This window comes from Austrofundulus limnaeus, unplaced genomic scaffold, assembly GCF_001266775.1.
Source record: "Austrofundulus limnaeus strain Quisiro unplaced genomic scaffold, Austrofundulus_limnaeus-1.0 Scaffold11, whole genome shotgun sequence".
Classification (NCBI taxonomy): domain Eukaryota; kingdom Metazoa; phylum Chordata; class Actinopteri; order Cyprinodontiformes; family Rivulidae; genus Austrofundulus; species Austrofundulus limnaeus.
Genome location: NW_013952413.1, coordinates 2977507 through 2994226, shown reverse-complemented (window position 1 = coordinate 2994226; position 16720 = coordinate 2977507). Strand labels below are relative to the sequence as shown.

At 35.8% G+C, this 16720-nt stretch overlaps 1 protein-coding gene across 2 annotated transcripts in view; it reads right to left on the bottom strand.

The window, feature by feature from the left end:
• Nucleotides 1-764: 764 nt before the first annotated feature.
• Nucleotides 765-16720, bottom strand: part of inavab (innate immunity activator b) — an 18187-nt gene continuing 2231 nt past the window's right edge. Inside the window, exons 1-10 of one of the 2 annotated variants that reach the window (XM_014002008.1) lie at nt 13800-13903; nt 12247-12364; nt 7407-7540; nt 4844-4966; nt 4506-4734; nt 4348-4401; nt 3789-4095; nt 2723-2878; nt 1843-2536; nt 765-1249 (exon numbers count right to left, since the gene is read on the bottom strand). In XM_014002008.1, the coding sequence (XP_013857462.1) occupies nt 1157-1249; nt 1843-2536; nt 2723-2878; nt 3789-4095; nt 4348-4401; nt 4506-4734; nt 4844-4966; nt 7407-7540; nt 12247-12301 (1845 nt within the window). In that variant the 5' untranslated portion in view covers nt 12302-12364; nt 13800-13903 and the 3' untranslated portion in view covers nt 765-1156. Of the gene's footprint in view, nt 1250-1842; nt 2537-2722; nt 2879-3788; nt 4096-4347; nt 4402-4505; nt 4735-4843; nt 4967-7406; nt 7541-12246; nt 12365-13799; nt 13904-16720 lie in introns of those variants that run through there. The other variant, XM_014002007.1, reaches the window with a different exon arrangement.

Below are 16720 nucleotides of genomic sequence, written 5' to 3'. Positions count from 1 at the left end.
ATATAAAAGTTCATAGAAACACAAAAAGTTACAACTTAAACTAAAATTCAAATTATTCTAAATAGCAGTCCAGCGTCAATACTTTGCTTTTATCTTACCTTTTATACTTTAACTGTCATGCAGTTAAGTTTAGTTAGTACTTTTTTTCAACCAGCTGAGTAATTTGGTTATTTCACAATCTAAAACAGAGAAAATTGCTTCTAAAAATGCTTAATAAAAAGTATTTCAATGAACAGCGTTGCAAATATTGAATTCTTTAACCAACCTGTTGAAAATGAACATTATTTTCTGTCTACCAAACTGAAAACAGAGCTAATTTTTATAACTTTACATGAGCAAAGTTATTTTTGCAATGATGCCAGGTCCTGTTGTSAAACGGGAACATTAAAGTGGGGAATTATGAAAAATCTACTTTTTTGAACTCATCATGTCATAATGTTATTGTGTTGACTTATGTTACGTTTGAGAAATACTCGAATCTCTTGTGGTAGCCATGTGGAGCTGCCTAATTGCTTGCTGGTACAAAGCACCGCCTCAGTCTGCAGCCGAGATCCCRCCCCAYAGAGCACCCTTCCCCGACGTATTTTTTGAAAACTTACCAGAGTGGGAGTGTCTGAAATGKTAGGAGTTTTWTAAAGAGACTGAAGCCAATTTCAAGCGTAACTGTGGTTTAGAATTGCACTATAGACCTGCAAACMTAATAACCCCTCCTTTAATGACCCTGCTTGTGTAGGAGATCCTGTTATTTTCATGTATTTTATTAATAACTACTTGCTATTTCTGTTTTTCATGATTTAGAGAAATTTCAGTTTTTCTGAGACATATCCTACTAGGGAAAATGGCCCATCTTACCATTTTTAACATTTGTAAAGCATCAAGTTCAGTCCTACAAACATCTCAAACAGAGTGGATAAAAGCAACACATTCACCTTATAATTCATCAAATCGACTTCAGYTCTACAATAAACTTTGTGACTTTTTGGAAACATAGAGGTGTTTGGTTTGCTCAGATGCACCAAGGAAAGAAAATAAAACGATAACAATAAAGTTTTAACAAAACAAGCAGTTCACTGAAGACACAGTTTTCTGATCACTTCACTTTGGCTGAATGTGAAAACTGAAGTCTATAAGTTAAAAATGTTCAAAGCGTTTCTCTTCACACTTGACTTATATAGTGGGTGCCGTCATCTATGAGCCAGGGCTCTTGAATTTCTTCTGCAGCTCTTTGAAATGTTCCTCTTTGAATACCCTTGAAATTAGAAAAAGAAAAAAAAATCCTGTTAAATCCATATTAAGTCATGATTATAAAAACAATAGTTAATTTAGCTTTAAGTTTTTTTTTTGCATTTGCTGACTAAAATACAAACATTATTTTACATTTACAAATAAATTTTGATAAGTTTCAAAAACATTTTTTCACTTTAAAACTGAAAAGGAGATATTGTTTATGTCTGAACACCTAAAAAAATCTGAATCTTTGAATGTACCACACTCAAACCTTTTGTTTGTATAATAGAAACACAAAATTTCTCAGTTCTTTTTTATTACAAAAAAAAAAATGTCAACAAAAWGAAACATGACTCCAGATAGATAAAACACAGATWGACTTCATTTTAATTTTTCAAATTAATTTTTCAATTTATACTCTTTTCTGTTCAAACTGAATTAAAATACAGTTTGAAAATGTCTGTATTGTTTCAGAAAATTCAACTGTTTGTCTGAACACCAACAAACACAAGAAGAATCTGAAACYGAAGTAACTAAATACAGCTATCAGTTTCATTTTTCCTCTTTTCATATMAAATGATTGATGTGAACAGACATAAAGTTAGATTTGCTTACTTGGTCRTGGTATGTTTGATGTTGGTAGTTGGTTGACTCCCGAAATGATGCATTTTTCACCCTGACTGCTCCCTGTCGGTCCAGAGAGCGAGACCTCGGTGCTTTGAACTGACTGCGCCGGTGCCACGACTTCAGCTGCTCGTTCACCACTTGGCGTGGGAGACCATTTGAGAGGTAGTGGGGATGGTCCATCTGTGCTGGGGGGGTGACTCTGATGCTAGGCGGCAGAGGCCTCTGCACTCTCTGATGAGGAAAAGCAGCATCTCCATAACAGTAGTCGTATCTGTTGGGAGTTTGCTGAGAGAAACGACTCCGAGCCATGTCTAGATCAGGTGAGTAGACCATTTCATCATTGTAATAGGTTCTCTGTMCACCGGGGCTGAACGTGTACCTTGGATTATGGTGAAAGTTAGTGGAAAAGACAGCTTGAGGTCCATAGCTGCCTTCTGGGCTAGGAGCAGGGAATCCAGACTGATACTGTCGGGGTAAATTAGATGGAAACTCCTGACAAGGGGAGCTGCTGTACGAAGAAAATGATTTTTCAGAGCTGCTATCCTCAGAGCTGGCATGGTTTATGAAGCTCATTGTTGGAGAATGAGCATCTGGTAATGTTATTCCAAATTCTGTGAGTCGCCTGCGAGGACCTCTGGGGCGACCGCGCTCCTTATGGACTGACGATTCAGGACTGGACAGCCTGTGGAAATTACAAATCAATCAACAAAGCATTTAACACCAAAAACTTCAAAATGTATTCTTGAATATTTTTAAATAAGTGAATATAACAAAGTGAAACATCCACTGATGTTTGCAGAAGTTTCTGTGCAGTACAGCTGTGTATCTTTGAGCATGCAGTCCTGACGATGTGTGGACGTGCAGCTACCTGAGGGAGAGCTGTCTGTGCACACGCAGCTCTGGAGTGGAGGGTGTGCTGTTGGGCTGGGTGCGGCTCAGTCTCAGATGGGACAGCTGYTGGGGTAAACTGGTTTGTAAAATGCAGACCTCGAGCGGTGGCAACAATTCAGACTTGACCGGAGTGCTGAAAACACAAAACAGTTTTTTTTATTTTAACCACATGATGAGACACTACAGGGTTTAGAGTTAGAAGGTGTTTTCTTCTGTTTTATATACCTGAATTAAAAAAGGTTTTGGAAAAACATGGTTTCAGAAACCATCCATTATTATTCATTATACAACCAAACAACTTTTGAAATTCATTTCAGTGTGTAAATTTCTGACACTTGTGAATACATTAACACAAAAATATATATAAATGATCAAAAACTGAATCATTCAGCWGGAAAATCTGGGAAAACAGTAGGCTGTATTTCTGTGTCACAATCAGAATACTACATWAGATTTACAAGTTCATGTCAGCTTTATCCACAAAATGTTGTAGCACTGCTTAACAAACAGATGGCAGTGTTGCACATTCCTGCACATCACAACTGTTCACTATAGTGTTCTGACCAGTAAAGTAGGTCAATAGATACCGATAATTTGTGTTGGAAATGACTTCTCTACAGTACACAAGAAACATCTATTTGACAGAAAATAGATTTAATTTCTTAGGAAGTCAATATAGTCACTACACGCAGGTGTAGATATTCATTGATAATGATAGTGCTTGAATAAAGAGAAACTGGATTTCTGTTGTATTCTAATATAAGTGGCTAAATGTATCCAACAAACAAACAAAAATAAGTAATTTTCTCTTCTATTTCAAACCCTAAGGATTATATACTGTATGTTAATATTATGACAGAACATCTTTGGTAATTTTGCTGACTGTATAAGTAAAAAACATACTTTAGGAAGATAGCACGTAGGAGTCAAGGTTCTTCTAAAGAATTTCAACAGCGCTCTTCACACACATAAACTCATKAATCATATTTACTGCTAAATATTTRAGGAGCACAAAATGAGTTATGACAGATGATCTGTGTTACCTYGTTTTGCTGGAGGAGTGCGACTTCTTGATCTTCTGGTAAGGCTGGTCCAGGCTGGACTCTGCCCATGGGGAGTGTTGGATGGGAGGGGGGTCGTACGCAGGGCTTGAGTTTAAACTCAACTTGGAGTCAAGGCTAGGAGAGGGAGATGGACAGGAGCTCAGCAGCGGCGACTGAGGAGACACAGAGTGAGCCCTGTAGGAGCCGTCTGTGGAAGAACGCTTGGACACCAGGGGAGTCTTAGGAGGATTCATTTCCACAGGATAAGGGAGTCCAGAGGATGGCTGTGAGGACTGGCTCGCAACGTCTGTTAAAAAAAAGATTAAGTTCATTTTAAAGTATTTAGTAATGATGCATATTAATCATCACAAGATGAAAAGAAACTGAAAGCAGAGGTATTCAAAATGAAACACTTGCCCAAGTGTTATCACATGTTCCTACGCTTTATAGTTCTTTTGTCAGATGGTATACATTATGCTTGGAAACTAAAAAAAGCTGTGCCCACTGGAAAGAAATACAGATTTTCCATTTGTACAAATTGAAACAAGTCGAATCTCACCTTCATCTTGCCCCACAGAATCAGATAAAGAACTGTCATCAGATGTGCCAAGATCTGGAAAATAAAAGGGGAACTCCTTGAGTTAAAAGAAAGGAACTACAAAGGGGATTTATCATGAAGATGTCATCCAGTGTCTTGCCTGGACAGGCGTCTATCACCTTGTGTAATATTGAAAGCAGGAAGTGGTGACGATCGGCCATGCTCCAGTCGCAACTGGAAGGCCTTTTCTTGAAGCTTCTTGACTTTCTTCTCCTCGATTTTGCACTGCTGCAACCGGCTTTTCCTAACAGCCTTGCTCCGGTGGTCTTCATCGTAGAGTTTGCGCGCAGCCTCGTAAATCTTCATCTGAAGCGCCAAATCAGCATCCACCAAACATAGTTCTGAGTCCTGTCAAAAGGTTGTAGCCGGGTGAGAGAGTAAGACAAATCTGTTAGATTTATGCAACATATAAAAATGAGAAACTTTCCATCTTGCAGYGCCTAAATGCTTCTCACACCTCTGATCTTTCAGGGATGTTTTGTTCTTCAAGTTTGAACGCAGCTCCAATGCGTCTGCGGACCTGTGGAGGTTTCTCTCCGGGTTGCAGAGGGTAATCTTTTGGCAGCTTGCCTGTCAACTCCTAAACACAAAGGAAACAATAAAAAAAACAACAGTTCATATTTGAACACAATTAAAAGTTTATCTTTTTAAAGGAACGATGGGGGCTTGGTTAAATAGCTAATCAAAAAATCCTTGAAAATCACAACTGATAAATGTTTTGTTTAGTTTGTGGTTGAGTCAAATGTCTTCATGGCAGTTATGAAACAATGTACAAAAAAATCCCATCTGATCTCCTAACAAGTCCAGACATATATGTTCAAGGAAACGGTTGCCCAAATCTGTATTAGCAGAGATTTTCTTTCACAACTGCATACTTTGGACTTCACTTTCTAACAAGTTTGTTATCTGATAAAATCAAAAACATGGCAACACGCTGTTCAGTTTCATAAAAGAAATGAACAAAAAATTTGACATAAAGCCTGATTTTTTTTTTCATACCACAACAAAAACATTAGGCGCAGCCCAAAAGCCTACTTATTCTTTGACACTGAATGGAGAAAGAAGTATCGTAACACCCGTGAGTTCACCTCAGCAAGTCTCAACAGGTGTGCCAAACCCGAGTGTTGGGAGGAAACAATGTTCAGTCCTGGGATTTTACCTGGGAACATCTACACATGGACTACTCAGCAACACACCCAAATTAGTTGTGTGTCCAGATTTAAAAGGGCTTTAAATTAAGAAGCAGTTTTTTAAATCTTTCATAGAGCAGAAAATCCTAACTGAAAGATGTGACAAAAGTTCAAACTCCAATTTAACGAGCAGGATAATGCTTTAAAAGCTGAGGTATATTTGATAAAGAACATTGCAGTGATAATAAATGTTCTAATTAAAAAAATGTAAATAGACTAAATGGGATTTGAAGACCAGATGATTCAATTTTAATCTGGCTTTCTCCTTGACTGGTGACTGAAAGCGGGACAATTTGAACAGTTCATGTTGCACCTTTTCTTTTTCTTTCATGCAGAGTAATTAACCATCTTCTTGCCAAACCCATATAATGTATCTCTTTTGTAAATGATCTTAGCCATCCTCTAATAAAAACCAGAGAGATTACTTTGCTGATTTGTTCTCAAGCAGGAAATGTGAGATGAGGATATCCGGACAGAAGGAGGAAACACATTTTGATTTAAAAATGATGCTGTGAAAATTCCTGCTTTGTGTTTGCAGCTTTTGTTACTGTCAAAAGAACTTCTCTGATTGTTTTTGCGTTGATCTCAAAACTTCATGTATTTGACTGAATCTGCAATATCATGTGTGGAAAGGGATGAATAGGACAGAAATGCTTACACTCAGCAAATGCAGAAAATTAACAGCAACACATTTTATTTTACTGTGCAACAAAGTCACAATTCTCCAACTYATTAAGAAAAAAACAGTTCAAATTCTATTTTTGCTTTGTTTTCCCGTAACGCYCTTGTTGAAGCATCTCAGGACGATGTGTGTGTGAAAAGAGCATTGGTTAACCTGCAGTGAAATGCGTCATCAAAACCCTGAACAAAACTGCTCCCACCAGTTTAATCCTCCCTAAGAAAGCTCTGAATCATAAAACAATATGGTAACTACAGTTCAACAGCTGGTCCCATCACACCCTTTTTATTGCTCGCCAATGAAAGGATAAAAAAGTTTTGAGCTGTGTGCATGCAAGCGTGTGTTCATCTTTTACTAAAACAGCTCACAAATCAGTTGAAAAAAACTTGATGTGTGACATTACAACACATTACTTTCAAGGTTCTTTATTTTTCAACATAAGATGATCTTGATGTGGGTGATACGAATTTCTTAAAGCACATTTGAGCAACATATGGCCCGAGGATCAAAAGTGGCCTTTGGACAATCTCCAGGAAAACAACTTTAAAACAAGTTGATGAAAACCTGTTTTTTTAATCAATAAACCTCAAGAAAGTCTAAATTAAACATCTTGGATAAATACAAGGAAAACTTTTGGATTAAGATAGGCAAAAATTCTTCTTTCGCCTGGTGAGTCATTGTTTGTGTTTCYAGGACTGGACTAAATTTTAAGACTACAAAAAGCAAACATCACTTTTTTATATATTTTTATAAAACAACTATGTCGTCACAAGAGCCAGTATACAAAGTGTATGTCTTATAGTCCTAGAGGTGATTGAGAGACATATTTTGACTAAAAATGCTAACTATGCTACAAGAAAAAGCCTGTAAAATGTCCAGATTGTCAATCTTAAAGAAAATGTATTTTCCCATTGAATATGCAGTCCTTTGATTGCTTTAAATAACTTGATTTGTCCCTCTGGAAACAAAGTGTTACCCACCTCTGCCTWAAAGGAACACTTGAACTTTACTATTTTTTTTAATTCATTTAAAATCCTCCTAAAAACCATTTAGACACAAATTCTTGTAACCATGTAAGTTATCTGTTCTGTTGTCCATGCCAATATATATGGTAATAAGGTTATTGAAGATTATCTGACAGCTTTACGTACAGCTTCTCGGATGCAGAGCTTCTTCAGCTCCTGTAAGCATCTCTCCAGCTGGTCTTGGAGCGCCTGGTGTTTAATCTTCATGGCCCGTGTGTGTGTCGTCACATCCTTCGCATGTGTGGTGGGGCTGTCAGAGCCTGCATCAAACAACAACAGAAAGAAGATAAACTTTTATACACTGTGATGACTATCACTCATAGTAATGCTAAAACTCATAAAGAAATCAAATCCAAAAGAAAAATGATTCAAACGAAAACACAATGTTTGAAACTAACTGGAAGTTAGAACAGATGTTGGAAATGATGGAAATAGAATTTGTAGAAGTACAAAATTGGTTTAATCATAATAGGTTATTATTAAATTTGGATAATATTTAGTAATAGAAAGAAAACAACTGATGTTCCTTTTGGATAGGTGTTAAATTTGCAGTCAGTGAGGTGAAGTTTTTGGGTGTTATCATTGATGAAAACCTCACATGGAAACCTCATATAAATTACTTACGAACAAAAATGGCAAAATCTATTGCAGTATTGTATAAAGTTAAGGAGTTATTTAATGATAAAGCACTATTTATACTGTATAATGCAATTATCGTTCCACATTTCATTTATTGTATAGAAGTATGGGAAAATGCATGTAAAACAATCACTAACCCTATTTTTATTCTTATTCTTATATTTTATATAAAAAAGGGCCATAAGAATTATCACAAGAAAGCATTACTATCACCCATCTAACATATTGTTTCATAAATTAAAATTATTAAACTTTTATGAGTTGGTTGAATATCATATTCTGCAGGTTATGTATAAAGCTCATAAAAATGTGTTACATTCAAACATCCAATCACATTTTGTTAAGAGGGAAAGTTGCTATAATTTGAAGGGATTASAAATGTTTGTTAAASCRAAAATCTGAAAAAATTTGAAGGACAGATGCATTTCAGTAAATGGTATAAGCTGGAAAAGGATTATAAAAACATTGGATCAATTAATTCTTTTTAAAAAATGATCAAAGAAAATTGTTAAAGAAATAGGAAATTGTTTAATTTGTATTTGTATGAGTTACTGTATGAGGAGTTAAATTTCTTGTTTTGTTTTATTATTTGGTTTATTATTGTTTGAAATTAATATAATTTTTTGCAAATAGGAGCAGATATCACAAGATTTTTTTCTTCTTCTGCTGCCTTTCATTTACTTTATTTGTATTGTTTTGTTGTATGTAATGTTTTTATTTAATGAAATGAATAAATACTATAATAAAAGTTAGGATAAGTAATTTAACTTCAGTTTTTTCTCTTGTAGTAGGTCGACAAGTTGAAACATCAGACAGTTTAGATGAGTTTTATGCCATCTGAACAGGAACAAGGAACAATTCTTCTCTTTGTTAAAGTTAGTATGTTCAGTTCTTGTTCATAATTGGTCACATAAGTGCTGTTTCAAGTGTCATTTTTGTTGCAGTTGAACTGCATTGCATTAGTGACAAGTCAGTGAGCAGACTGAATACATGCTTACTATGGTTGGGCAAAATCGTATCGTGTGCAATTAATCGTCAGAAAAACATTAATCGATTATTTTTTGGCACTTGACAATTAATATGATTAATGCCAGCAGGCAGACTGACTGGGKAAATCTCCAGTCAGTTTCTGCTTCAAATGTGACGATCACAAAAAAAACAGCTCTGTAATTTATTTATCAACACAATTTAAAATTTGAAGCSTGAAGTCTGTAATTTTGACACAGTTTAGAACAGATTTATATGAAGAGCAAATTTTTCCCACTAAACTGATCATGAGACTAGGACATAAGGGTGTCCAGGGTCTCCAGGGGATTAATCGTCAAATTAATCATTATTGGCTAAAAACCACAATTAATCTTGATTATTTTTTTTGCCAGTATTGCCCAACCCTAATGCTTACATTTTAGAACAAAGTCAGCTGATTACTTTTGAGAAAAAAAAGATACACAATTATAGCGTTTTCTTCAGTATTTAATCTTTTTATTTGATGATTTAACTTTTACGTTTTATTTTATGTTCATTTTTATTGTCATCTAAAAAATAATCTGTCGAAACAAAACAATAAAACCTGCAGAATTTCCATTACTTTGCAGCCGACAACAGTTTTGACAAGAAATTATTTAAGCTGCACTGGAATTTTGAAGCAAAGAAAGAGCCTTTTGTCTTTATCTGAGCATTCATTAGTGACATCGAAACTTCAAAATCAGTATCAGGATCTTTGTAACTATAAACAGTGTGAGTGCTCGACTGGCGCTGTCTGTAGCCTTGGAGACTGATTTAAGATTAGTTTCGGGGCAGTGGGAGCGGCATCAGGCAAAAACCACTGAGCACCAAATACCTTTAGAGATTACTAGAAGAACCCCTGCAGGTAAGGACAATCATGAGAGGTGCGACAGGAAGGAAACCGTGACAGCACTACAATGGGCCAAAGAATCCCTCCATTCTCTCTGCAGACTCACACTTTTCATTGTGTGAAGCAAACAACACGTGGCTCATTTATGAGGATTGTCAGACAGGACAAAATCAGCACATGGCACTCAGTAAAGAGCTGACGACGAGATGATTATAGTTGGCTGTTAATGTGTGTTATTACTATGTGAGACAATGACAGTCTATATAGACAAAAATRGTTGAAAACTGTAAAAGTGTGAAGATGACCATGCTTACTACGACTGCAGTTTAATTCACTGATAAATTGATGTGAAATGATTTATAGATCAATAGTAGATCTTAGTCCAAATTGGTAACTAAATGATCAGAAAAGAATGAAAAAGGGCAAAGATTTATTTATTTTTCAATTTAGTTTACTTTAAGTTACACCATTTTAAACTAACATAAAATTCCAAATTCTAAAACAATTTATTAAAAAATAAAATAACTCTTACAAGTGTTTGACTTTCTGAAAGCAGGAGCGAAAAAAGTTTATTTGCTAAGACACAGACATCATGAGGTAAACTGCTTATCAAATTCTAAACTGGTTTATTTAAAAAAACCACTGAAATATTTTCACACAATCTAAAAGGAAATCTTCTAGAAGAGTAAATAAAGTCATTTTCCAAGAAAGACATATATCAAGTTAGACAGAAACAGCCTCCTGTAATGTCATTTGACTTGGTGATGACTGAATACCAGAACTAAAAGTTTCACAAGGAACAGTTACAGTTGTTTGCAGTTAAAGAGAATTATGTATATTAAACCTGTGCAGCCAGTTCCTCATTTCTGCCAGAGGAGAGCATTTGCWGGATGCAAATGCTTGCAGACAGCATTAAGTGAGCACTGGCTTTCCATAAAGATGATGACTGAGAAGAAAGGTATATCATTCTGGTACAAGATCCAATCATCAACCATGAAACAGTTTATAAAAAAATGATGCGTGTTTCAAATTCGGATTTTATGTTGTTCACGATGTGCAGAATCATTAATCAACTGCTCAGCCAYGGAAGATCTCTGCTTTCTGTGTGTTTTCTTCAACAAAGACTGATGTCAGTATTACCAAGCTGGGCAATACTAATTGAAACTAGGGCTGCACGATATCAGGAAAACCTGCTATGTATTAAAACTGCTTAATATTGCAATGACAATATGACTTGCAACAAATTAACAAATATTTAAGTTTGCAGTGTTGATGTCAGCAAAAAAGCAACTAATCTATCATTTATATTCCAACATGACTGTTTTATTTTTAAAAAGTGCAACTAGACACAGCTGCTGTATTAGCAGTGAAATGCAATAAAGTTTCTTAATGACTTAAAAACATCGCCCCAATAAAACATTTTCTGATGCTTTAAATAATGAAAAATGCCCCTTATCAGGTTTTTTTAATAAGTAATAAAAACATCTGAAAACAAGTTAAAGAATTTTAAATAAAATTTAACAAACCTAAATCCAACTACAAATGATCTCATTGCATTGGGCCAACATTTTCTCCACTCACCAACTTGGTTATGATTTGATGTGGTACCTCAAGGTCTAAGGTCTCAGGTCTTTATCTAATTTCCCTCTCAGATCAATACAGTATTTTTGAACTGAATGTCGTATCTCAGGTCCATTTTATTTATCAAACTGATGCAGATAAAATACATAAACACGAACATTTGAGCCAAACATTTATTGCAGTTTACCAGTTTTTTGCGATATTCCTTTTGCACGAGCCCTTATTGCAACGATGATAAATTTGCAATAAATTGTGCAGCCCTAATTGAAACAATTCACTGTGAGGTGTGTGAAGTTAACCATGTTTACTGTAGTATCTTTCAATTCTGATTCACCCTGAAAGAATGCCATTGAAGTAATATTAAATGAGCCATGTGCCTTATCAGCACATTTGTGGTCTTGACATCACCCCGTTCCCACCTGAATGGAAGATGTTCCTGAAACACCTAAGGCATTTGTTACACAGCTGGATGAAACCTCTGTTATGTGACTCCAAATAGGTCAAAATGACTGATAATACAGATAATAATGCATATTTATTACAGCGAGTGTAGAACCTAGTGTACCTGGCCTTTTCTTTTGTCCGAATAATAAATATGATCAAATGTCTGTTTAAACTTAATTTTATTCCACTTTAAGTCTTTTTTATTGGGCGTTTTTTTTAATTGGGTGGTGTTATAAGTTCTCCTGGTGAGTACTGTGTTTGATTTCTTTTTCTGTGTTTTTGTACTGCTTTATGTTCTTCTACTGTAACACAAAATAAGCTGAGAGCATTCATACCACAAAAAAGAAGAGGTTAGGTTGCTGAAAAACAACACCTGTCTCTACGTAACAAGTTAAATGCAGGTTGTGCAAACAAGCATTTCAAACATACATTGTAAATATATTTTACCTGAATGAAGGATGATGCCACTGTCGGTGTCACTGGTCTCTCCAGTGACTTCCATGTCAGAAAAGCGACTTCCTGTTCCTGATCTTCACTTGAGGCAACGATATAAACACACCATGTCCTGTGAAACACCACAACAAAGTCAAACATCACTCTTTTTATTAATAGGATGATGAACTCCACAAAGTTCATAAAGGAGATTAAAAGTTTTAACATAAAGCAAAAGATGTGCAGCTGGGCATTAAAGATAAAAAGAAAATCTACGGATAGGTAAGTTTAAGGGCAAACATAATCAACACAAGCTTTCCCAACAACCGCCATTACTTAATCTGGTGACATGTTGCTTGAGTGATTCAGTGTGACGTGCCTTTTTGACCTCACAGACAGGTGCAGTCATAGTCTCTAGCAGCATGAGTACACACACACACAGGTTGCTCTGTCTGGAGTGTTTCCTGTGACTGCATGTTTGTCAAGTCTGTGCTATGACGACCGGTAAGTCATTCTTTACAACACAGGCTGACACTGAGCATATATCCACCTGATGGCAAGGTTTAAAAAAAAACAGCTGGGTTAATTATTAACTTGGTGACTACAGGAATGTGGGGGTGATTGCGTTCCACCAGCTTTCCTGCTGTGTTCAGAGGGACGACAATATGAGGTCAAGTCATGAGCTACTGAATTGTTGGTCCAGGTGCAGTGTGACACGACACACAGGGTTAATAAAATMTGTCTCTTCATCATGCAGGACATAAGATAAACATGACACAAAGCCTCCCCAAAGTTCACGACTCTGACCGAAATTAWTTCAGAGATAAGTTATTGCTGCATTTGCAGAATTTAGGTGAAACTAATTTGTTAGTTAAAACAAGTTGATTCATCAGACAATTTCAACACAGCATGTGGAGATATGAAAGAAAATTATATTCGATTGAGGCACCAAAACACTCTACTATCTAAAAAATACACCTGTGCAATAACAATGATACAGATCAATCAACACAAACCAATACAAGGAAATGATCCTACTTAGAAAAACTGAGTGCTAAATAAAGATCCCAGTGCTAATCAATTCAAGAAAAGTTGAAACAAATCATTACTGGTTACTTAACACATACACTTTACTTTAAAAAATATCTAAATACTTTAAGAATAATCAGCAAATGTTCATAAATCTCAAAGTATGGTAATAAGGCTGTTTGTGTGAAATTAAAGGTGAATTCAGATATACTTAACATGTAACAACATACAGAAAAGTAGTTTTAGGACAGCAATTTATCTAATAAATTATATAGCCTTTTTAAAAAAATTTTTTCCAAAGTTCAGTTAAATCAGTCAATTGATTATTTATTCAACTAAGATGTTTATTGTTTACAATTATATATAATGCTTATAAGATCAATGAATTTTAAATCCAACTTTATACTATATCGATACAGTATAAAATACTTTCAAATGCACAAAAAAATCCAAATTTTTAACATAAATTAAAAAGCCTAAAATCAATCTAAAAAGTGCATTAACTACTGCCAGCTTAACAGGATTTGACTCGTACTTACTTTAAAAAAAGGAAAAGAAAAAAAGACTAGAATCCAAGAAATGAAACCTTGCTCTGTGAAATCACAGCTTGAGCAGAAGTGAAGAAAAATGTGAACTGTGTGGAGTCTGGACAGGAATGAAAGACTCACCCACCAAAGAGGAGTGGCTGCGTACTCAGAGGGCAGAACAATTTACACGGGTGTCGTATAACTCAGCTCTCCTGACGGAGTTTGAAACTGTGTCAACAACAATGACTGAAAGACGCGGAGGAATTACACCTACCATTAACCCTCTTATCGGTCGACTAATGCATGAGTGGCTACTTGACCGAAACTGTGTCTGGTATCAGAAGCACCACTGCTCCAATAAAACTGTAGGATGATTAACACATTCAGACGAATAGAATCGGAAATTCACCCGACTAATCCTCATAAACAACAACAAAAAGAGACAAAACTGTGAACTTCAATTTCATAAAACATGTTTTTGCTGCGCCTAGTTCACAATTCCCTTTTGCTGTTGCTTTTCCTAAATCGTTCCTCATAAGTGTGGCAATGTGAACCATTTTTCTATAATATGTACTTTCCTAAACGAGTTACTGCGCATGTTTGAGCACAAATAATACCAATCTTTTAAGATAAATCATCCTATTGCAGTTTTGAAAAACTGTTTTATGACTGATTAATACAAAAGAATGACCAAATATCCAAAATGATGCTTGACTGCTGCCATCTTCTGGTTGTTTAAAATTAAATAAAATAATWTATATTTATATACAAACTCTAAAGTAACTCCTGAAACGTTTCCACTTGTCAWCCCTTCTTCAACATGCCAGTACACAGGCTGTTTTGTGGCCTGTCATTTAGGGTCCCCTCCCTAAATAAGAGGCAACATATGGACAGTGGGATGGTCCGCACAGTTTACAGAGACTCGTAGCACCTGCTCTGCAACTGCATGGCTTAGATACATGCTGAATGTAGATATTCATTTTGTCTTCCCAGGAATGTCGGGGATCAGACTCTTCGGAAAAGGTCTGGCAATTCCCAGACTCTCAGGGATTCTGGATCTCGAATGACACGGCACTGGGGGAGCCAGCAGCTCCGGTGACAGAGGCTGTTAAGTTTTGTTTCAGTAATGTCTACATTTAGAGTTCAGAGAGGGCGCACAACTGGACACATTTCACAGATACCAGCCATGACGAACAGTAGGCCTCCAGCTTCTCTGGCATGCCAAAACTTCACAGGCTAAGTTCATTCCCAAGTAGTCAGCATCAAACATTTATTTTCTTACTACATATTTAAATGYTATTCAGTTTAGATATTACAAAAGCAATGCTGCCCTCATTACTGAGGACAAAGCCCAGACCCCCACCTCCCGGCCAAACTCCTCACAGACCCAGTGGGAGTCTCTATAAACCATCAGCAACTACATGATCACTTTGTAAAACTACACCTCCCAAGTTTTTAATGTGTTTTTCTTGTTTAGAGAAGTTTAAATTTGTTTTGTTAACTTTGTCAGAGAAGAATCTGATTTTGTGAAAGCTTGAATTTCAACACAAAAAAAAAGACTCATTGACCATCTTGTGCGTTGCTAAAGCTTTTAAGTTAGGTTTAAAACTCCTGAAATGTAAGCAGCCTGCATTGACTGGTCCAAAAGCATCGTTAGTGTTTGCATTATTATTAGTGCAGGTACGCGGGGTTCATAAACAGGGCAGTGTGTGCACTTTATCTTACTTAGTTTAAACAGGTAACAAAGAGCATACCTCAGCAGACAGCTCTCTTCATTCCTTCGTGCAGTCCACCATGAAAATGGTCTCTTTTTTTCTAACAGCCCAAAATTGTCTGTCAATCACTGTAAAACGATTGTCCTGAAAACTAATTATTAATGTGCTGTGTTGAAGAATTCTTGTGATGGATACGATACATTATTTAGGAAAAAATCTTTTCTTGTTACAGAGGAAAAATTACTCATAATAATAACACTTATATTCCATAGTTTTAAAAAAAAAAAAAATAACAGATTCATTTGAGTAATTTCTAAAAAAAATTTTAAAGGACTGTTGCAGAAGCTTTACAATTCAGACTAAATGCTGTGTTCATCTAGTGTAATTCAGCTACAATAAAATTTATATTCCCAACAGTTTTAATTTTCACACAGCGCAAGACATTTAAACATGCGATAGTTTTTCAGACAATAGCTAGGTATCACTCTGGGAACTGAGGGATCTCCCTCCAGTTCTGCGAGTTTAACCAGAGCTGGGCTACTCAGCATGAGTTTTTACTGATGGCCCCACTGGCAGGTTAGTAAAGTTGCGGGGGTTAAGCCACTTGGCCCCCAGGTCAGTGCTCAGGAATGTGTAGGCAGCAGAGAGATTTCAATGAACAAAAATCACAGACTGACTAATGGGACTCCTGCACTGAAGAAACAAACTTACCACTTTAGAAGTTATTGTAAAATACAATAAAACAAAAATAAACACTGCAAATATAATTTTGGAAGTAGGGATGCAACGACATATGTATATTATAGTATTTTGTAGTATTATATTTGATTTAAATGTACTTAATGCAATTTGCATTAAGAATAGAAGGAAATAAGCTGAGACTTGTGAGTTATCTTTCCTTCTTTAATGTTTGTTGCAACTGGCATATGTAATTAAAGGCTACGTCATTTTTCAGAAAGGTTTTACATTTTATAAGCTTCTAAGAAAATTTGGTTTTATACATTCGAGTTATGTTATCTAATATGAGTGCAATGCCAATTAGGGCTGCCACGATTAATCGATTAATCGACGACTAATCGATTATTAAAATAATCGATGACTAATTTAATAATCGATTAATCGTTTTCTTTTTTTTTTTTTTTGTTCTTTACTTTGTTTTTCTCTCCAAACTGCTTTGACACCTTCCACTGCCACATCTACCTTTCTGTCCTTGACACA